General features: G+C 39.2%; 1 protein-coding gene and 1 long non-coding RNA gene across 20 annotated transcripts; one reads left to right on the top strand and one right to left on the bottom strand.

The window, feature by feature from the left end:
• The first annotated feature begins 5334 nt into the window (after positions 1-5334).
• On the top strand, positions 5335-7866 carry LOC125579459. 19 transcript variants are annotated; one of them, XR_007317509.1, is made up of 7 exons: positions 5355-5866; positions 6163-6295; positions 6409-6554; positions 6628-6708; positions 7021-7105; positions 7186-7316; positions 7392-7866. It is a non-coding gene; the product is annotated as an uncharacterized LOC125579459 (long non-coding RNA). The 19 variants fall into 19 exon arrangements; XR_007317512.1 differs by having other exon boundaries at positions 5359-5866; positions 7234-7316; XR_007317513.1 differs by having other exon boundaries at positions 5366-5866; positions 6644-6708; positions 7209-7316.
• A 10309-nt stretch (positions 7867-18175) lies between these two features.
• Positions 18176-21385, bottom strand: LOC125578940. The gene is made up of 5 exons (XM_048742090.1): positions 20947-21385; positions 20225-20880; positions 19818-20127; positions 19567-19713; positions 18176-19422 (listed from the first exon to the last, which is right to left on the bottom strand). The coding sequence occupies exons 1-5, from the start codon at positions 21383-21385 to the stop codon at positions 18176-18178; spliced, it is 2799 nt and encodes a 932-aa protein (XP_048598047.1).
• Positions 21386-22303: the final 918 nt, after the last annotated feature.

Raw genomic sequence — 22303 nt, 5'->3', positions numbered from 1 at the left:
CCAATCTCATTCTCATTCTCATTCACTTTCACTTATCCATTCTCATTCTCATTCCTTTATACTTAGACTCGTACTCATACTCGTTCACTAGACGCCACCCGTTATCGGTGTCACACAAAATATACATCGCACTCAAGTTGTACTTACATTAACATTAACAATCAATGCTCATATATCATCTTAGCATTCGCTTCTTTCTAGCATCCTAGCTTTAATCACAAACAACACATGGGACTACACATCCAAACATACAAGCATCATCCATCAACCAATCAACATCACAACAACATAAATCAGTTCATTAAGTCCCTTTAACAGTATGAGGGTTCTTATGCATCGTGATCCATTCATCTATCATCCTAGCAATAAACATGTTCTATCAACCTAGCTCTCAAACAGGGTCTAATCAAACCTAACTCCAACATAAAGAAGTATACAGAATCATGAGAGAAAGTTGGGTTCGAGACACTCCACCTTAGCTTAGATCTGGATCCGGATCTGGAAACAAGAGACAAGGGAGAGGAGATCTGAACAGATCTGGAACAAGTAAACAAGAGAGAGACGAGATTTTGTCACCACCACAACACCACACAGCCACCACCATCACCACACTCGGACGATCACCCCACCACCACTTGGACGACCACCACCGGCGGCTCGACTTGCTCTAGGGGGCTTGCGGCGAGGAGAGAGGAAGAGATCCAATGGAAAGAGAAAAGAGAGGGAGAGAGAAAGAGAGAGGCGTGAGAGAAGAAGAGAGAAAAGGAAAAGAGAAGCTTGACGGCTAGGGTTTCCTAGTCTCTCTAAATCTCTGCAGAGCTTCGCTCAAGTTTCAGAATGAGAGAAAAGTAAGAGGAGGCAGCTTCATTTATAGGAAAAGGAGGGAACCCTAGGTCATTTACCCTAATGGGCTGCAGTCTTAACGGGCTCTTCTTAAGAAATTTATGGGCTAGGAACCGGGTCTTTACAATGCCCCCCTGTTAATCGGAATTCGTCCCCGAATTTCAAGCATTAGACTTCCGAACTTAACATCCGATTTCGAAATGGACTCACACAATCACATATCATACAAGGGAGGCACATAAGGCGAGAATAACTTTGCTTGGGATCGTTTTAAAAAACAAAGAATGAATTAAGCTCAGAAAGAAATTCTGCAAGTAAAATGGATCTGATCAAAAACCTTAATAGACTTATAGATATAGTGGGTGGTTTTGAAATCGTTTTCAGACCTTTTAGGAGAATCAAAACTTTCACAAACTTTTTTCTTTTAATGAAAACAAGTTTTTTTTCTAAAACGTCGGAAATGCTGATCCCTTAGGACAAAACTAAGGGATCTTAACCCGCTCTGATACCACTTGTAACGGCCCGATCCTCTGGCGTCCGACCGGGGTTATCGAAAGAGCGTTATGGACATGTGTCTACTCATTTAGACAATCCTATGTGTCCCGTTACGGGTCCCAAGAGTCGACAGACGCATAACATTCTTTGAAATACAGTCCCACCCACATCCATATACTTCTACTTAAAGTCATGCGCACAGGGAAATGGAAAGGGAGGGATGAGCAACAAGTTACTCAGTGAAGTGACTCTAGACCAGCATGCCCGCATGACACTCTATACTACTCTATGCGGGAACTAGGGCTGACTAGCCACTACAATCAGTTAATGCATCTTAACATTTCATATCATCATCATTTATTTCCAAACATTCTCAATTCTATACATTTCTGACAACCTAGCGATCAATCAATACAATGATCTCACTCATTGCCACACACGTCAAACCATAGACTTAACCGACTCCATTTCAACACCCCGATACTCGACCATGAATTAAGGACTCCTACAATGCACGTTTTTATATCCCGCCTCTCGCGGTTGGCTCGTCTTCTCATACTCCGTGGGTAACTCTCGCTAGACCACTACCCAATATTCCTGTTGATGCCCCAACGGGACACTACCCCACAGCTCCTATGGGTGTCTAGCGTAGAGCTAATCCACGTACGCCCTCTATCCTATATGATTCCCCAAACTCATGCTTAACCTTAACGTTTCAACACCCAGATACCCGACCATGAACTAAGGACTCCTACGATGCACGTTTTTATATCCCGCCTCTCGCGGTTGGCTCGTCTTCTCATACTCCGTGGGTAACTATCGCTAGACCACTACCCCATATTCCTGTTGGTGCCCCAACGGAACACTACCCCACAGCTCCTATGGGTGCCTAGCGTAGAGCTACTATCCACGTACGCCCTCTAGACCCTATATGATTCCCCAATCTCATACTTATCCTTAACGTCATTCACTTATCCAATCTCATTCTCATTCTCATTCACTTTCACTTATCAATTCTCATTCTCATTCCTTTACATTTAGACTTGTACTGATACTCGTTCACTAGACGCCACCCGTTATCGGTGTCACACACAATATACATCGCACTCAAGTTCTACTTACATTAACATTAACAATGAATGCTCATCTATCATCTTAGCATTCGCTTCTTTCTAGCATCCTAGCTTTAATCACAAACAACAGATGGGACTACACATCCAAACATACAAGCATCATCCATCGACCAGTCAACATCACAACAACATAAATCAGTTCATTAAGTCTCGTTAACTGTATGAGGGTTCTTATGCATCGTGATCCATTCATCTATCATCCTAGCAATAAACATGTTCTATCAACCTAGCTCTCAAACAGGGTCTAATCAAACCTAACGCCAACATAAAGGAGTACACAGAATCATGAGAGAAAGTTGGGTTCGAGACACTCTACCTTAGCCTAGTTCTGAATCCAGATCTGGAAACAAGAGATAAGGGAGAGGAGATCTGAACAGATCTGGAACAAGTAAATAAGAGAGAGACGAGATCTGGTCACCACCACAACACCACACAGCCACCACCATCACCACACTCGGATGATCATCCCACCACAACTTGGACGACGACCACCACCACCACCAGCGGCTCTGCTTGCTCTTGGGGGCTCGCGGCGAGGAGAGATCCAACGGAAAGAGAAAAGAGAGGGAGAGAGAGAGAGAGAGAGAGGCGTGAGAGAAGAAGAGAGAAAAGGAAAAGAGAAGCTTGACGGCTAGGGTTTCCTAGTCTCTCTAAATCTCTGCAGAGCTTCGCTCAAGTTTCAGAATGAAAGAAAAGTAAGAGGAGGCAGCTTCTTTTATCAGAAAATAGATATGTTTGATTTCTCCTAGCTGATGGTTTCACCTAAACCGCTCTCTTGCAATCTCCGAGACGAGACTCAACCTAGTAACATGGAATTGTGCCTTAGATGATGAATTTCACTATCTCTTGGTCTTCCTCGGGGAGTGACTCGGTAACGATAGGTGGCGGAGGAGGGGAGGTGACGGATGAGCGTGAATCCGAGATCGATCTCAAAGCATGACATGGAGAACGAACTCAGTGGCATATCTGCATTGAGTCTGATGACCCTTTGGTGAGCAATAAAGGCGATGAGTAATGCCCCTTTGGTAATTTATATTTATCTTGGATGTCTTTTTTCCCAGGTTTTCAGAGCTCTATTTGTAATTGCTAAGGTTTGTTTTAATGATCATAATTAATTAAAAAAGAGAGAAAGAGAGATAGACAGGGAGACAGAATGATGGAGTAGAGAGGCTTGTTCTAATGAGGGTCGGGTTGGTTTTTTTTTGGTTCAAGTATTTCCATTTTGGTTTAGGTACTAAACCAATTTTGGTAGGTTATTAACCATTAAATCAGTGAAAAACTGGGTTTATGTGGATTTGTGTTTCGGTTTTTTTTAATTAGGGAGAAATAGGTAGAATAACTTAAAATATGTGAAATTAAGATGAGGGTAATACTTTCTGTGTATTTGTTACTATACGTTACTTTTGGTGGGGAAATAGGTCGTTTACCCTTTATTGTTTAAATGATTCTTTAGCTAATTTATAATTTATTACATTAGATTAAACTAAATACTATTTTGAATTTGGTAAGTTTTTATTATGATTTCAAAAAATAATCTATCGAGTTACTCGTATCAAATTTAGATAAAGGTTCTGTTTAATGTATTTAATAGTTTTTACTGTATATATGTTTTAAAAACACAGTATGAGTAGATATCTTAATATAAAACCATAAATGACATTTTATTTGAAATTTGATGAAATGAAATTCTTTTTATTAATCAAACACAAAACATTTTTGTCGGAAAAAAAACCACAAAACGATAACAGTTTGAATATATGAGAAATTATATTAAATTCATTAGAAGAAAACCGAAGTGGTGAGCCGACGAAACAATTTTGTGGATCTGTTTCTCTAATGGCAATCTTGAAAAACGGTGTCATACTCCATCGATGTTATTCTTGATAAAATGTATGTCTGTTGTTGCTAACAAAATTCATCTAACAGATTCACGGGTTTGTTCAGTTTTCTTAGTAGAAATACCAGCCGGGATGAGATGAATCAATCTTCGGCTGTCCAAAAGAACACTCTCTTATTTAAGCCTTAATATATATCCAATGAATTCGCAAGATCATCCAAGTAAGAACATAATTCTACGGGGGCTAACCAAATCAAACCAGTCAAGTCACAGCAACAAAAAACATAGCAAAAGATAAGAGATAGACATCAAATGTTAAAAATTCATTCATTGACAAGAAAATTGTCATTTGTGTGTAGGACTGTAAGTCACCGGAAGCACTCATGTATTGTCATGCATGCATTGCATGGCAAGATCAATTGAAGTTAGGAGGAAGAAATAAACATATAAACAGTAATATTAAATAGATTGAAGTACTTTACAGGATTAGGAAGACCACTGTAAGGTTCATCATCAATGGAGATAGTGTTTGAAGCAGAGAACTCTCTGAACCTCTGAAAAACTTAAGAGATCATTGTAGAGTAGAAGTCTACCAATGTTCTCTACTGTATTGAATCCAATGTAGGAACACTATTTTGACCCTATAACAAAGAGTATAAGAGAGAGTATGTATATATATATATACCAGTCAGAACCATGAAAAAATCAATCAACGTACTATAAGCTTTGAAATTTAATTTTTCAAAACTAATATGTACTTATAAAGATGAAAAATCACGAGACTAAACCCTAAGCAGAGGTCCAGATCCCAACTTAGAATCTCTCAAGAATTTTTTTTTTTTTTTGTAATCTCGAGCAAATGCCTCTTATATACCGTTAGACAACAAAGAAACCTAATTAAGCTAGTAATAGAAAAAGAAAATAAAAACATTGTAGTGAAATCTACTTATAGTCACATATATCAAGACTAATAGCAGTGGTAGTCGTTTTGATTTATTTATTATTAAAGTTGTGATATAACAAAAAAAATGGCTTGACATATTATATTATCTATTTATATAAAATAGAGTTTACTTTCTCCTTAGAAAGCCACCTACGATTCCAGCTAGATAAGTCAACATACCTCAGGTTGACACGTGTCACAGATTCTGAAACTCATCGTTTCATTTAAACTGCAGTTTGTTGGGCCTATCTAACGTTATTGGGCTGATATGTTCTTCTGTGAGCCCGAGAGAGAGAGACGAGTATCGTGTTTACCAAAGTCGGCACCAAAATTTAGGGTTCATGTCCTTCTTTGATCTCTGACACCAGAAATGTTCTTCTTCGTTCTCTGATACCTACAATGGAGTTTCTAGGTGTTCAATCGACGTGAAAGAATTGTTGTGTGAATCTTCAATCTTGACGTTTTGTCTTCTGTTCAAATCAAAACCGAAACGTTACGATTATCGATTCATCGCCTTAATCATACTTCTTAACTCTATCAACCCACATCAAGCACGATGTGACATTGAATGAAACTTATCCCTTTGCAAGGCGGTCTCTCTATACCTATAAAAAGGTAAGTCCTCTTCCCTTGATCATCATCCTCTCAAAGCTGTGGATGTCATAAAGACTATTTCCATAGAAATGGCTAACTCCTCTTTCAATGGTTTTGGGTTTAGATCCTTGGTTAATGGTTTGATTATTTGACTGAAGTTGATTCAAAGTTACGTTCTTATTAGAAGATTAAAGTTTGTTGGTTTATTAATTTACTTAATGTGAAATGTAAAAGCTTTATATAGTTTAGTTTCTGAGCTATGTTACGAATGTGTTTTAGGCAAAACAAAATTAAGAAGGGATATTCATGTGTTGTAGACAATTGAAAAATAAAGATGAGGATAGAGTAATTGAGAACAATGAAGGTCTGCCTCACCCTTTTTTGGGAAGCTGCAATGATCGTGCAAGGCAACTCCAGGCTTCTTCTTCAGGTCTTTCTCCATGTTTAAAGGTTTTATCTCTCTCACACTTCACTTTTTATCATTCAGATTATTTATTTTTTTGTTTGTAGGAAAAAGGGAATGAGGGACTGTGTTTGAGTTGATTTTGTTTTGTAAAAATTAGATTGTTTCTTTCAAAGTACTGTACATGGAGGGATGAAACTTGCGGTCGGGGAGTCTGACATGACAGTGTAGCATATCATGAGGCATTTCCTCAAATTTGATGGCATCGAGGCAAAAGGGGAATCAAGAGTACAACAAAAAGCAGAGGTTAGTTTCTCATCTCTTCATTCTTCTTATGTCTAACTCATAAACTATATTTACACGATAAAAATGTCACCAGTAGTGGTAAACGACAGGAATTTGGGTACTTATGACTAATGAGGCTTTGGGATGAGTTGCAGTGATCTGATTGTTGACTGTGGTATGTATATCTTAGGATTCGGTTTATATTTTTTGTTCAGTTAATTGTTATTACAGAGCCTTTAATTATGATACATTCGGATCATGTCAAATAGAACAAACGTTCGGAGTAAGACAAAAAATGTTACAGTTTTGACATCTCATTATTTCATACATATCTAACAGTACAAACAGTTTCTCGGTGATCTCTTGCTTTAAGCAATAGTCTCCCTAAAACTAAGAAGCACAGCTACACTATTTACAGTGACTTCACCAAATCATTAAGCCCTTAGTGACTTAGCACGTATTTAATTTCAGCTTTTTTTCTCTGCAGCAAATAACAGTTTTCCATGTCTCAAGGCAGGCACCAACCAAAGTAAATGCATGCGAAAGGAAGAACAAATAATGGATCTATTAAGGTATTATTGATTTTTTTTCCAAGATGTGTTGTACATTTATTCGCATGTAATAAATCCATTTTCAAATATTGTCTTTTAAGACCTCCCATTGCATACTCTGAAGATCATTTTTGTTCTTCTTTGTGGAGCATTCGCCATAAACGGAAAATCAAATTCAACATCGGAAGATTATAATGGTTTGGAGTGTAAGATAACTTGCAATAATTCAGAGGTACATTGTCTTCTTCTGCTTAACAATATGGAGTTTAAGTTTCAAAATTTGTCTTCATTTGTACATTTCCTGTAGGTCTCTTATGTATTCAACCGGTTTTATGAGTTACTTCAGGCGATCACAAAGCTGGGTTGAGAAGATAGCAGCCAATATCTAGCGAGAAAGTTGGAGGCTCGCACTAGCCAAATATTTGAAAGGATTACAAGGATGCTGATTATGTGGAGGTGGGGGTGGATGTAAGTCTCACGTGACCGTGTGGATACAAACCAGGATGAAGACAAAGAAAGAGTGGAAAAAAGCAAAGAAAGTTAGAAATGGAAATAAAACTATGGAGGAGTTGAAAATGAGGATAAAGTAAGTACCTGAGTACTGACAACAACATCAACGAAGACAAAGATACATTGCCCTTTGTTTGCTTCATATGCAGAGAGCCTTTCACTACAAGAAAACGTATCTTTACCGAGGAAGTTTAACGAGGAAAAATATTCCTCGTAAAAAAACGTTGATTTTGCGAGGAAATTACGTTGAGAAAGAAAAGCATCGTTATTTCGTCGTAAGGTAACGACAAAAAAAATTCGTCGTAAAGACGATGTAAACTGACGTGGCTTTTACGAGGAAATAGTTTTTCCTCGCAAAAGCCACGTAAATTTCGCGAGTGCTTTACGACGAAATATTTTACGTGTACTTAACGAGGAAATTTTGAATCCACCAACTTGGTAGGTGGCTCACGTTTTTTTTTTGGCCATACAATTAATTTTCGTCGTAATTTCATAGTAAAATTACAACTACCAGATTCGAAATTTTCTATAAATATGGATGTTGGAACATCATTTTAAACACACCAACAACAAAAAACATGAAAGAAAAAAAAATGGCTGGCTCTGGGACTATTTACGAGTTGCGGAATTGGATGTATATGCATAGAGATGCTAACGGGAGAGTGACGAAAGAATACCTTGCGGGGCTGGAGACATTTATGCACCAAGCAGATTCAACACCGCTCGCCCAAGAAAGTGGTAAGATGTTCTGTCCTTGTCGGAAATGCAACAATTCGAAATTGGCAAACCGTGAAAATGTTTGGAAGCATTTAATAAATAGAGGTTTCACGCCAAATTACTATATCTGGTTTCAACATGGGGAAGGTTATAATTATGATCAGAATGAAGCTAGTAGTAGTAATAGCAATTTTCAGGAAGAACCGGTTAATCATCATTTGCATAATGAACATAGTTACCATCAGGAGGAGATGGTAGATTATGATAGGGTTCATGATATGGTAGCTGATGCATTCGTAGCTCATGATGAAGATGAAGAACCTAATATAGATGCAAAAAAGTTTTACGGAATGTTAAACGCGGCGAATCAACCACTTTACAGTGGTTGTAGAGAAGGTCTCTCTAAATTGTCGTTGGCTGCTAGAATGATGAATATTAAAACTGATCACAATCTACCTGAAAGTTGCATGAACGAATGGGCGGACTTGTTTAAAGAGTATTTGCCGGAAGACAATGTGTCTGCTGATTCTTATTATGAGATTCAGAAATTAGTTTATAGTCTTGGGTTGCCTTCGGAGATGATAGATGTCTGCATCGACAACTGCATGATCTATTGGGGAGATGATGAGAAGCTAGAAGTATGTCGATTCTGCAAGAAGCCACGATTCAAGCCGCAAGGACGGGGACGTAATAGGGTACCGTACCAAAGGATGTGGTACCTACCAATTACAGACAGATTGAAAAGATTGTATCAATCAGAGCAGACTGCTGCAAAGATGAGATGGCATGCCGAGCATACTCAGACGGATGGTGAGATGACTCATCCATCAGATGCAAGAGCCTGGAAACATTTCAACAAAGTACATCCGGATTTTGCTAGCAATAGCCGGAATGTGTATCTCGGATTATGCACAGATGGATTTAGTCCGTTCGGAATGTCAGGGAGACAATATTCATTGTGGCCAGTCTTTCTTACGCCATACAACCTGCCACCGGAGATGTGCATGCAACGGGAGTTGCTATTCTTGACGATATTGATACCTGGTCCGAACCATCCAAAAAGGTCCCTGGATGTTTTCCTACAACCACTGATAAAAGAGTTGAAGGATTTGTGGTCAACAGGGGTGAGGACGTATGATTGTTCAACGAAGACGAATTTTACGATGCGAGCTATGCTTTTGTGGACCATAAGTGACTTTCCTGCATATGGGATGTTGTCTGGATGGACTACACATGGGAGATTAGCTTGTCCATATTGTAATGGAACGACAGATGCGTTTCAACTGAAGAATGGTAGGAAGACAAGTTGGTTTGATTGTCATCGTCGATTTCTTCCCATTGGCCATCCTTACCGAAGAAACAAGAATTTGTTTAGGCACAAAAGGGTTGTGAGAGACACTTCTCCACCATATCTAACTGGAGAACAAATTGAAGCACAAATCGACTACTACGGAGCTAACGAAACAGTTCGTTGGGGTGGTAATTGGCATGTCCCTCGTAATATGCCTGATTCTTACGGTGTTCATCACAACTGGCACAAGAAGAGTATATTTTGGGAGTTGCCATATTGGAAGGATCTTCTTCTGCGCCACAACCTCGATGTGATGCATATAGAGAAGAATTTCTTTGAGAACATCATGAATACAATATTGAATGTCCCAGGGAAGACAAAAGACAACATAAAATCGAGGTTGGACTTGCCGGATATTTGCTCAAGAAGCGAGTTACATATTAAAAGCAATGGACAAGTTCCCGTTCCGATATTCAGACTGTCTTCAGAAAAAAAGTCGGTGTTGTTCAACTGGGTGGCATCAGAAGTGAAGTTCCCCGATGGGTATGTTTCAAATCTCTCTAGATGTGTTGAAAAGGGTCAAAAGTTCTCTGGGATGAAGAGTCATGATTGTCATGTCTTTATGCAACGACTACTGCCCTTTGCATTTGCGGAGCTACTTCCAACAAACGTACATGAAGCACTTGCAGGTTCGTAGTGTTTTATATCACAATAATTTTATAACGGTCTAGTTTGCAAAATAATATACGACTAACAATGTGTTTAATTGTTTTTGGAATATAAAAGGCATTGGAGCATTTTTCAGGGATCTGAGCACACGCACTCTTAAAGAAGAAGTTGTAGAACAGCTTCAGGAGAACATTCCCATCTTATTGTGCAACTTGGAGAAGATATTTCCTCCTGGATTTTTTGACGTCATGGAGCATCTAGCTGTCCACCTCCCATATGAAGCATTGCTTCGTGGACCTGTACATTACGGATGGATGTATCAGTATGAGCGAGCCATGAAATATTTGAAGGGAAAAGCAAAGAACCTCGCCAAAGTTGAAGGTTCTATAATTGCTGGAAGTTTGACGGAAGAAGTTTCTCACTTCACATCGTACTACTTTGCGTCAAAAGTACGTACCCGTAGAAGAGCTCCAAGAAGATATGATGATGGTGGAGTTGCGCCAACATATGCAGTTGCTGGTGTTCCAGACATCTTTAGCCAGATTGGACGACTCGGTGGGAAGTCTAAAGAGGTTTGGTGGTCGAGTGAACAAGACGCTCATAGTGCACACACCTATATTCTACTCAATTGCGAGGATCCATTGATGCGTTATTTTGAAAGGTAACATATATGGACACTTCAAAACACATATAATTAATTATATAATTGCAAGAGATTCATTCCTATGAAATGTGATTAATTTTACAGCCTATTTGTTTCTCAAGTCGAAAAAACATTTCCTGGTATATCCACAAGTGACGTAGACAAAAGGAAAGATCAACACTTCATTAAGTGGTTGCGGAATCAGGTATTATAACTCAAACTATTTTTTCATACATGATTTGTATTTTAATGTTCTCTTTATTTTTGCAGGTTGATTATGACGACGATGCAGATTATCCTAAGTGGTTACACGAAGTAATTCAATCTCCACTTGTAAAGGTCACCACATCACAGATGTATTTCACACGAGGCTACACTTTTCACACATATGAGTATGGTAGACAGCGGGCGACCAGTAACTATGGAATATGTGTGAAAGGGGAAACAGATTTCTACGGGATCTTGACGGAGATTATTGAAGTCGAATTTCCAGGGATACTGAAGCTGAAATGCGTCATCTTCAAATGTGAATGGTTCGACCCCGTCGTCAACAGAGGTGTTCGGTCTAACAAATTTGGTGTAGTTGATGTCAACGGTGGACGTCGGTACAACAAATTCGAGCCTTTCATCTTAGCTTCACAAGCAGACCAAGTTAGCTTCCTTCCATACCCTCGGATGAGAGATTCGGGTATAAATTGGTTAGCAGTGATCAAAGTTACACCTCGAGGACGAATCATCAGTGGAGAAGAACCACCATTGCAAGAAGAACAGATAAATGAAGTCGAGGAACCTGAACAAGAAGTTGATGACATCCTTCTCATTGATCCGCATAATCACGAATACGAAGATCTTACCGATGATGCCACAGACGAAGCTGTAGAAGACGAGTTTAATGAAAATGATGATATTTCTAGTGATGACGAGAATGTCGATGTATCCGATTGATGTATTTGATTTTGTGTAGTTTGTTTTATGAATAAGGTAATGTGAGAGTTTGTTTTATGAATAAGGTAATGTGGGAGTTTGTTTTATGAATAAGAAATTGTGGGAGTTTGTTTTATAAATAAGTAAATGTGGGAATTGTGGTTTGGAATGGAAATAAACATGGGGTTTGGAATATATGAAGTAGAAGATAAGGAATATGGGGTTTTGGGGTTTGGGGTTTCGGATTTTAGGGATTTAAACGTACTGCTCGTTAATTCCTCGTAATTTAACGTCGAATGTACGACGAAATCGTCGTTTATTCCACGTAGGACAGAATCGTCGTAAAGACCTCGTAAGGTAAATTGACGTAAATACCACGTAAAGTAAATGACGAAGGAGGCACTCTTTAATTCCACGTAGGATGATTTCGTCGTAAACACCTCGTAAGGGCACGAGGATTTTACGACGAAATTAAAAAAGCGGGGCACGCTAATTCCACGTAAGCAAGAATCGTCGTAAAAGAGTCGTAAACTAACGACGATATTACGACGAATATATTAAAAATACAATAAAAAGAAGAGAAGAAAGATGCTTGAATCACATTTGGCGAGACTTACGTAAGTCTCGACCACATGAGTTCCAAATATCTTCTTCTCTTCTTTTTTTTCCAAATTTTCTAAATTGGCGAAAGCGGGACTTGCTACTTCCTCATAGTATAAAAACTAGAAAAAAAAGAAAAAAAGAAAGATACTAGAATTATATGTGGCGAGACTTAAGTCTCACCCACATAAATTCTAATATCTTCTTTTCTTCTTTTTTTTTCAAATATTTCTAATTTGAAAAGTATTTTGGTGAGGAGTGTGACTTGTGTGTGTGGGAGTTGTGTGTGTGGTTTGAGAAGGAAAGTTGTGGGTATTTATAGAAAATAAAGGCTCGCTAATTCCTCGTAACTGGTTTACTCGTTAATTTCACGTAACCCTTTTCGTCGTAAAAACGTCGTTAACGAAAACGCGGGCCTTTGTATTTCGTCGCTATTTCGTCGTAACTGAAAACGCGGGCCTCTGTAATTCCTCGTAAGTTTACGAGGAAATTACGAGGACAAGTAATCTTATATATATCCCGAGCGAGCTCGCTCCGTCTTTCCTCTCCACTTCCTCTCCACTTCCTCCCTAATTCGTAGCAATGGTAAGTCTCCCTAATTCCTCTCTAGTTTGATTAGTTTAGGATAGATTAGGTGGTTAGTATAGGGAATTTAGATAGGTTTACGGATCTTATGTTATTTAGTGTTGATTAGGTGGATAATTTTGGGAAGTATATGTTTACGAAAATTTAAAAAATTAAATTTTTTTCTCAGGTTCGAAAAGGTAGACTTACTGCCCATTACAGAGAGATGTTCGGAGAGCCGGGTAGTCGTTTAGACCCGTCGTCTTCTTCAGCTCCCGGTTCTTCGGGTCAGGAGACTGTCCCCGAGACTCAGTACACTCAGAGAGTCATTGGATCTCCTTCTTCTAGTGCTCCCCAGATGCCTCCTCCTCCTGTGCCTCCTACGATGCCGGCACCTCCGATGCCCGCGGCCGAGATTCATCCCGATTTGATGGTGCCTCCGAGTGCTCCTTACTCGCAGTACACCGTAGAGGACATTCTCCGTCTGCCAGGCAGAGAAGGTTTACCAGTCATCGACCCCGACCGACCGGACGGAACTTTATGGTATGTTTCATTATTTTTTTATTCTTTTTAAATTATTTTATAACTTTAAAAAATAATTTATATTTTAAATTTGTATTTTTCAGGTGGGGGATTGACGGATGTCTTGCATCGGACGTAACCGACACGATAAAAGGTTACTTCTCCATGGCACATCCGAACTGGAAAATGACGCCCCACTACGTCAGAAAGACGTGGTTCAAAATTTACGCTGTAAGTTCTATTAATTAAATATATATCTTTAAATTTTTTAATTATTTATATATATATTTTTTTCTGAAAAACTAATTATAAATTATTTTTTCCAACAGCAAAAATATAATTGGGCCTTCGGGATCACTGAGAGGGTGAGGAAGAAGTTTGAAGCGAAGGCGAAAGTTCGCTTGTTGGACACGGTCTCCAACTGGAAGGGTGACTGGATCGTGAAGGGGTATGAGCGTGGCAAACCCGCTGAGCTCACCACGGATGTCTGGGATGGCCTCATCCGATATTGGCGTCTTCCTGATTCCATTAGAATCGCCCAGTCTTGCTCTAACTCCCGTAACACAGTCGATGAGCACGGGAACGGGCCGATGCTTCACACTACGGGCCAAAAACCCCACGCTGGTGTCCGTTTGGAAATGGTAATTAAAAATTTAATTATATTAAATTTTTAGTATATTTTTATATATATATTCTAATTAACAACTTTCTTAAATGTTTTTTTAGGCCAAAGAGACGGGAGAATTCCCGTCTCTTATGCAACTTTACGAGAGGACCCACAAGAACAAGGCGGGCCGATTTATAGATGGCAAGTCCGAACAAATCTACAACGATTTGGCTGCTCGGGTTGAAGAACGCCAGACCCAGCTGACCCAACAGTCCACCGATGGATTACCCGTCACCTTATCCACACCTGAAGTGGATAAGCTTTACGAGGAGGTAAATTTTCTAAAATTTTAATTTTTTTAAATATTCATTTAATTTAACTTTAAATTTTTACTAACAAAATTTATTTTTTGTTTTTAAGGTTGTCCCTAAAAAAAAGGGACGGACGTTGGGGATTGGTTCCGTCAACGATGTTCCGAGAGCGACATCGTCTTATGTTCAGCGACGGGATGATGAAGTCGCTCAGCTGCGTAGGGAGTCCGAAGAGCTGCGTAGAGAGTCTACTGAGCTGCGTAGAGATTCTACTCAGCTGCGATCTCGTATGGGTGGACTCGAGGGCTTCTTGGACGTTGTAGCGGCCACAAATCCGGAATGGGCGACTTTGTTGAGGACCATGCGACAACAAAATCCTATCCCAGGCCAGTCACCGACCGACGACTCACATGCCGAGGCGGATGTTCAGGCGAGGAGTGATGAATTCTACGAGGCGATTAATTAACGACCACCCAAGTTCTTTTTAATTTCGGTTCTTGTATTATGAATTCAAAACTTATTTATAAATAAAATATTTTGGTTTTGATTTTTTTAGAATTTTAATTTCATTAATAATTTAAATAATTTAAATTATATTTATAATTATAATTTTTTATATTTCTATAAAATAATGAAACGAAGTAAATTCGTAGCTAATTTTGCAGCTTCTTTACGTGGAAGATTAACGTGGTTTGTACGAGGAAACGTTTGGAAATCTATCAAGGTTTTTACGTTTTCTTTACGTGGAAAGTTTTCAAGGTATTTACGTCAATTTTACGAGTATTTATTTACGTGTATCTTACGAGGAAAGATTTTCGTGGTAATTACGAGGAATGTTAGCGACGTCCTTACGAGGAATCTTTACGTGGTCTTTACGAGGAAAATTAGCGACGTCCTTACGAGGAATCTGTACGTGGTCTTTACGACGAAATATCCTCCTTCGCTTTTACGACGAAATTATTTCCTCGCTAACTTACGACGATTTAGCGAGGATATATGCGTTACGACAAACATATAACGACGAAACGGGTTTCCTCGCTAATTCGTCGTAACACTGCTTTTACGACGAATTAGCGAGGAAAACTGCCCTCGTAAAACTTGTGTTTTCTTGTAGTGTTTTATGAATACAGTTGTGACCAAGTGCAAGCAATTCTATGTGAGAATTGTACTTTGTCTTTATGGTTTAGCTAAGATTGCCTTCTGCTCAACCTTTCATCACTTTTTCTTATATGTTTTTGAAAATATAAACCCGGTCACAATATATTTCCCATAGATTGATTGAAAATTAAAAACATTGAATCTAATATACTTTCCTCTTTTAATCACTAAATGCAAATTAACTGAAATTAACATATTGATTCAAAACCACGATCAAATTAATAAAAACACAAAATATATATAACAAATATAAAATAAACAAGATATAAAAATTAAAATAATAGATTTTTAATTTTTTTGTCATGAATATCCAAAATAAATCTTGAACATAAATCTAATAGTGAGATGTGTATATATATATATATAATTTCACTTACTGTATCATAATATAAAACAATTTAACAAAAAACATCAATGAAATATACTAAAAGTTTTACAGCCTAAAAATAAAAATAAAACATAGATCCACTAAAACAATCTACACAATCATATTTAAAAAATAATTTAGTGCACCAAAACTACAAAAAAAAAAAAGCAATAACAAAAGTAATGATTTATGCATAATATATACCCAAAATTTTCAAAGCAAAAATAAATATAAAAAGATATAATTTATATATAATATTATATTTTTATATATCACACGTAAATCATATCCCGCCCGTAGGGCGGGCCGGCCCTAGTTATAATATAAAAGAGGCTTTGCTTCTCTCCTAGGATGACAGGTCACTAATTCGGTGGCCGAGCATCTAACACGTGTCCGATTAATGAAACGCAGTGTGTCTTTCGTCCGGGCTTCACATGGGCTTGCTCTCAGCCTCTCACACTTTGTTTTGCAGCCCAGCGACCTCCTAACTATACGCAAACCCTAATCTGTGGTGATGAACACATTTGTGTTCTTCGCTTCACTTCGATCTGGCGGCGACAACGACGACGATCGATTATCCACGCTATTTCAATAACGGATCGATTTATGGTTTCACATTAATTCAGTTGGCCACTACGAGCTCTTCAATGTGTCGTTACCGTCGGTGAGCTCTCTAATCTCGGGTATAAATTGGTTAGTATACCTCTTCTGGAGTTTGCGATCTATTCATCTCTCTGCTAATCATCTCTTTTAAACTCGATTCTTATATCCATCTCTCTCAATGACTAACTCAAGGGTGTTTTTTTCTGATTTGACGTCCGGTAGGTGTTCATCGGTTGTGGAGGCGAGGCTGCTGCGGTACTGGGAGGCTAGGAACGTCAAGCCTGTGGAGAGCTTATGTGGGTAGCATGGTGGATGTTAATGTGAGTGATTTTCGTTTCTCAGTCTTCACTATTTTGATTGTTTCGTCCTGTTATTATTTTCCGGTAAACTTTATTCTGTTTATCAGCGTTGATAGTGTTTCGGTGAATCTGAAACTGTTATTTAGCATTGAGATCGATTTCCAGTCAATTAGCATTGGTTCTGTATCTTTTTCCCCTTTTATATATAAAGATGGACTGTTATTTGTTAATGTAGGTGCTACGGTTGGCATCAAGTGCCACACTGGATTTAGGAAGAGATCAAAATGGATCAAAGCTGTCCTTCATTGAGCTTCAGTTAATTTATTTGTTTATAATTTCTGTTCTTAATGTTTTTGCGTTACTGTTGATTTCTTATAACTGGATCTGGAATGTTTATGATTTTGCAGAATCTTCCAACTCTTATGCTAGAAGATACAGTTTTGGATGTTCTCAAAATACTTAGTTGGTAAGGAATCCAACAATCAATATGGTCTTTTGCGCATATGTAGTTTCTGAAACGTAATATACTCCTTATTGCTTTTCATCTCTTGAGAACCAGCAGAAGAATTTGGAGAAGAAGACTGTGACTGAGATCTTACCGGCAAAGAAATTCCACAAAGCTGAAGAATACCATCAGCATTACCTCTCCAAAAATGGGAAGAGTGGCCATGCACAGTCCCCTTCAAAGAGCTGCAAGGACCCTATCAGCTGCTTTGGCTGAGGAAAATATTTTGTTCCTCTTCCACCAAAACAGAGGATTCTCAGAGAATATGTATCTGTTTGTGTGTGTTGATTTGTAAGTCTCAGTTAGTAATAAAGATGCATGTGCAATCACCTCAAGTGTGTGTGTTCCAAAAAAAAAAAAGAAAGTGTTCCGAAAAAAAATAATCATCTCACGTGTGTAACTGATGTATGTTGGAATAATTAATAAATACCATCATTAGAACCTAAACCTCTTATTTACTTATGTTTTTGTGTCAGTATTCTCTAATTTCCTTGAACGGATGCATGGCCTCTAACCACTTTTGTCACTCATACACCAACATGTCCAAATTTTTTTTTTAAATTACGATGTTGTTTTTTTTTTTTTTTGCTAAAATTTGGTGCAATAAATAAAACGTGGCAAAAGCATACAATATTGTCATATTACATCACTTTAGAAGCATTTTAATGAGAACTAAAAGGGTTGAAAGTCCAAGTAGTAGTAGAGTAAGATATGTGGTTTTTGGGCCCAATAGCAAAGAGGAATAATGGCCCAAGAGGAAGCCATAGAAAGCTCGTGAAGAGGAATGGAATACGGATGGTTTCAAGGAAGTGAAAACCATAGTTTCATGCAGGCGCTAGATTCCAATGGTTGGGTTTGTCGCATAGCAGATATGCAATTCTTGATAATCGAAGAGATGGTGGAAATTATAACATCGATTGATTTGAAGCTTGATCGATGGAGTTTGTTGTTGCGTTCTCTCCAAATTTCATGGATCGCTGATTGCCAAGCTAGAATGGTTAAATAGCGCAGGTGCTTGTTTCCAGTGAGGCCGATAAGAGCTTGCAGGATATCATCCCACTCATCAGATGAAACGATTAAACCTAGCTTTGAAGACAGGTTCCTCCACACTCCCATAGAGAACGAACATTGAAAGTAGATGTGATTCCGACATTCAGGATGGAGATTACATAAGAGACAAAGAGGGTCTGTTTGCAACCCCCATGAGAGAAGTCTGTTGCGAGTTGGGCATCGGTCTTGGACAAACATCCAGGTTAGAGTTTTGAACTTTGGGATCCCTTTCTTAAGCCACACGATTCTGTGCCAAGGCACCTGCGGCCTTGATTCTCTAATGCTGTCATATATTTGAGCAGATATAAACTTGTTTGTGTTTGCAGATGAAGCGTTGTTTTGAATCCATTCCGGGTAATCAGGATCTTCCAAGAGAGTGATTATTGACAAATAAATTTGCACTTGCTCCATTTCTGGGGATCTAGCAGGAGCTAGAGTCCACGATTCTCCATTCCACAAAGAAGCCAGTGAGGATAATAGAGGGAAACCTGACTGTCTAGGGCCGTTCGGCCCCACATGTCTGATCAATTGGCCGTAGGGAGTCCACGGTGAAGTCCAGAAGTTTATCGAATTCCCATCAACAGGTATTACTCTCAACCAGTTTATCACAATTTCTCTCTGTCTGAGTATTTGTTTGAAGAGCCATGTGTAACTTTGGCTTTCTTTCATTGACCAGAAATCCTCGTCTTTGATGACATTTTGATGAATCCAGGCGACCCAAACAGATTCAGCTCTGAAGAACAGCATCCACAACAGTTTGATGATGCAGGTTCTGTTCCAATAGGTAATGTTTCGGAGACCTAAACCACCTTCTTCCTTAGGTGTAGTCACTTTATCCCAAGAAACCCGAGCAGTATATTTTCCTCCCAAGCTACCTTTCCATAAAAATGCTGAACACATTGAATTGATTTCATTGATGCACTCCACAGGCATAATGAAGGCAGCACACCAGAAGTTAATAATGCCTGAGATGACAGAGCTTAAGAGTTGAAGTCTGCCTGCAAACGAGAGGTACTTTGTTGTACAAGAGCTCAACTTTGATTTTATCTTTTGGAGCAGTGGATCACAGTTGACAAGTGAGAGTTTTTTTGTGTTCAGAGGAAGCCCTAGATAAGTCATTGGAAGAAACCCTTGGGGTATACCTGAAAAGGCCACCAGATCAGAGGTCTCTGCGGTAGTTAGACCTGCTGAGAATAAGCACGATTTCTGTGGGCTTATAGCTAGACCCGAAATTTCCTGAAAGTCAGAGAGAACTGAGATGATTCCTTGCAAAGAGGCAGGTGATCCATCTGAGAAGATCAACAAGTCATCCGCAAAACAGAGGCAGGTGATCCATCTGAGAAGATCAACAAGTCATCCGCAAAACAGAGGTGCGTTAGCTTCGACTCCTTACAACGAGGGTGATAACCAATAACACCATCTTCTGCTGCTTTGTTAAGCTTGCGAGACAAGACATTCATGGCAATACCAAACAAATATGGACTTAATGGGTCTCCTTGTCGCAGGCCACGAGTTCCTTGAAAGAAGCCATGGAGCGAACCATTAATACCAACAAAGTAGGCAGCGGTTGATATGCATTCTCTTATCCAGTGAATATACAATGGAGGTAGATCGAGGGAATTGAGAGAAGCGATTATGAAGTCCCACTTGATAGAGTCAAAAGCCTTGGCGATGTCAACCTTCAGAGTAAGCCTTTTTGATCCCTTATTTTTGTGATCCCCACTGACTATTTCTGATGCCAAGAGGCATCTCGAGTAATAAACTCCCCTTGATGAAAGCCGATTGATTAGGTAGAATCACCATAGGAAGTATAAGCTTTAGTTTTGAGACCAGAATCTTTGAAATAACCTTGTAAGTAGTGTTGCAGCAGGATATAGGTCTGTAGTCCTTTACAGAGGAGGCCCCTGGAAATTTAGGAATCAACGTTAAGATGGTTGAATTAGTTGCAGTCGGCAAGTTCCCTGATACAAAAAATTTGCTGATTGCAGCAGTAACCTCTTTCCCCAATATATGCCAAGCACAACTGTAAAATCGAGAAGTTAATCCATCCGGGCCAGAACTTTTATTTGGATTTATCTTGAACAAGACTCTCATAATTTCATCATCTGTCGGTAGCTTAATCATATCTTCTGCTTGTTCAGGAGAACAATGAAAGGCAGTAGCTAAATCAACCCGAATCTGGAGGGATGGGGCAGATAAAGTCAGAGGAGGTCCCAAGACATTGATGAAGTAATAAATGGCAAGAAGTCCCACTGCTTCAGGAGATGAGACCGTTATTCCATTAAGGTCAGTTAGCTCGTGAATAGCATTAAAATAGTTCCTCGCCAGAGCTACTTTATGATAGAAACTTGTGTTCTGATCTCCCTCTTTGAGCCATTGAATTCTAGACTTTTGGTGGAAATAAGCCTCTTCCACACGTCTCAGATGTTGCAATTTTTCAGCACAAAGTTTTTCGGCTAAGAAGGCAGTAGGGGAAGGTCTTCAGAAAGATTCCTGCTGAAATTCTGTGAGTTTTTCAGTACATTCTCCAACTCTTTTCTGAATTTGAGAATAATTGTGCTTGTGAAGTTTCTTGAGAAATTTTTTAAGTATCTTTTGCTTCTTATGAAGGAGAGAGAGGGACCAGCTTTCAGGGTGAGATACTTCCCATCCTTCCAATATTGTAGCCAAGAAATCCGGGTGAGAAGTGAGGAAGTTGAAGAACTTAAATGGCTTTGTTCCAGCAACAGGAGGGTCAACTTCAAGATTAATGATAGAGGACGTATGGTCTGAGATAACCGGAGGAATGAAGTGAGCCAAACTATGTGGAAAGGTGAGCAACCACTCTTCATTGATGAGAACCCGGTCCAACTTTTTAGCTATAGGGTCATCCGGTTTACTATTAATCCAAGTAAAAGGGGGCCCATGGTATCTGAGTTCTCTAACCTCCAACTCATCCAAGCAGGCCTTGAATTCAATCATTTGCGGAGGTGAGCTGTTGAAAGAAGGGGAAGAATGTTCTGCTGGGTGGATAATCTCATTGAAGTCTCCTCCCAAGATCCAAGGAGAGTTATGGAAAATACGTTATCTTTCTCTTCCAGCAAGGTATTCCGGAGAATCTTTCGCTCCTCGACTGTGTTGTCAGTGTAGACAGCAGTCATTATAAAAGTTGGAATCCCCGGATAGGTAACACTGCAAGATTGTCTTGTTTTGTGCATCACTGTTACAGCTGCAGGAGAAGTCCAAAAGATGATTATGCGGCCATCCTCATCCTCCGAGTGGTTAGAAACAAAAGACCACCAAGGACAAAGGGAAGCCATTATCCTAGTAAGGTTAGACTCTTTTATATGAGTCTCCAAAATTGCGCCGATAGTTATTTTATTACTAATAAGCCAATGCGAAAAAGCAGGGTGCTTTTTATTATCATTTATTCCCCTGACATTCCAAAAAGAGATGTCTACTGACATTAAAATTTTGAAAATTTTCTTCCCCAGGAGGAGGAGAGCCCTTAGCAGGGGTAGAAGATTCATGGGAGTTTACGAAGCTGTCTGAATCAGGGATTGAAATACCCATGTCTCCATCAGGTTCCTTGCTGTTGAAAGAGAAGGTAGAAGCGTTATGGCGCCCGAGATTCCGGGTTTCCAGTATAGCGAAAGGATTAACCAAAGACAGCTCAGTGAATAAACTTGGAATAGAATCCCCTCCTATAGGATCTGGAGATGATCTTTTAGACAAGTGGGATCCCTTACGTTTCTTAGAAGCACTATTGATGAAAGGTTTTCCCTCAGAAGGTCCGACCCCTGACGCATATGGGATGATTGCAGCTTGGGAGTCTTGATTCAACATAACCATCTGGAGGGGTCCAGCAGGAGCGCTATTAGCAGGGGAATCAGTTGGAGC

This window comes from Brassica napus, chromosome A10, assembly GCF_020379485.1.
Source record: "Brassica napus cultivar Da-Ae chromosome A10, Da-Ae, whole genome shotgun sequence".
In the NCBI taxonomy this organism is placed as follows: Eukaryota; Viridiplantae; Streptophyta; class Magnoliopsida; order Brassicales; family Brassicaceae; genus Brassica; species Brassica napus.
Note: the sequence above shows the minus strand (reverse complement) of the source record. Positions and strands in the feature narration are given on the sequence as shown.

What these genes read in the sequence shown, in the direction of transcription:
- LOC125578940 (XM_048742090.1), bottom strand. Translation starts at nt 21,385, where the DNA reads ATGATTGAATTCAAGGCCTGCTTGGATGAGTTGGAGGTTAGAGAACTC. An exon ending in TCAGAAAAGAGTTGGAGAAT is followed by an intron (nt 20,881 to 20,946) that starts GTACTGAAAAAC and finishes CTGCCTTCTTAG; the next exon opens with CCGAAAAACTTTGTGCTGAA. An exon ending in TATTGGTTATCACCCTCGTT is followed by an intron (nt 19,714 to 19,817) that starts GTAAGGAGTCGA and finishes TGATCTTCTCAG; the next exon opens with ATGGATCACCTGCCTCTTTG.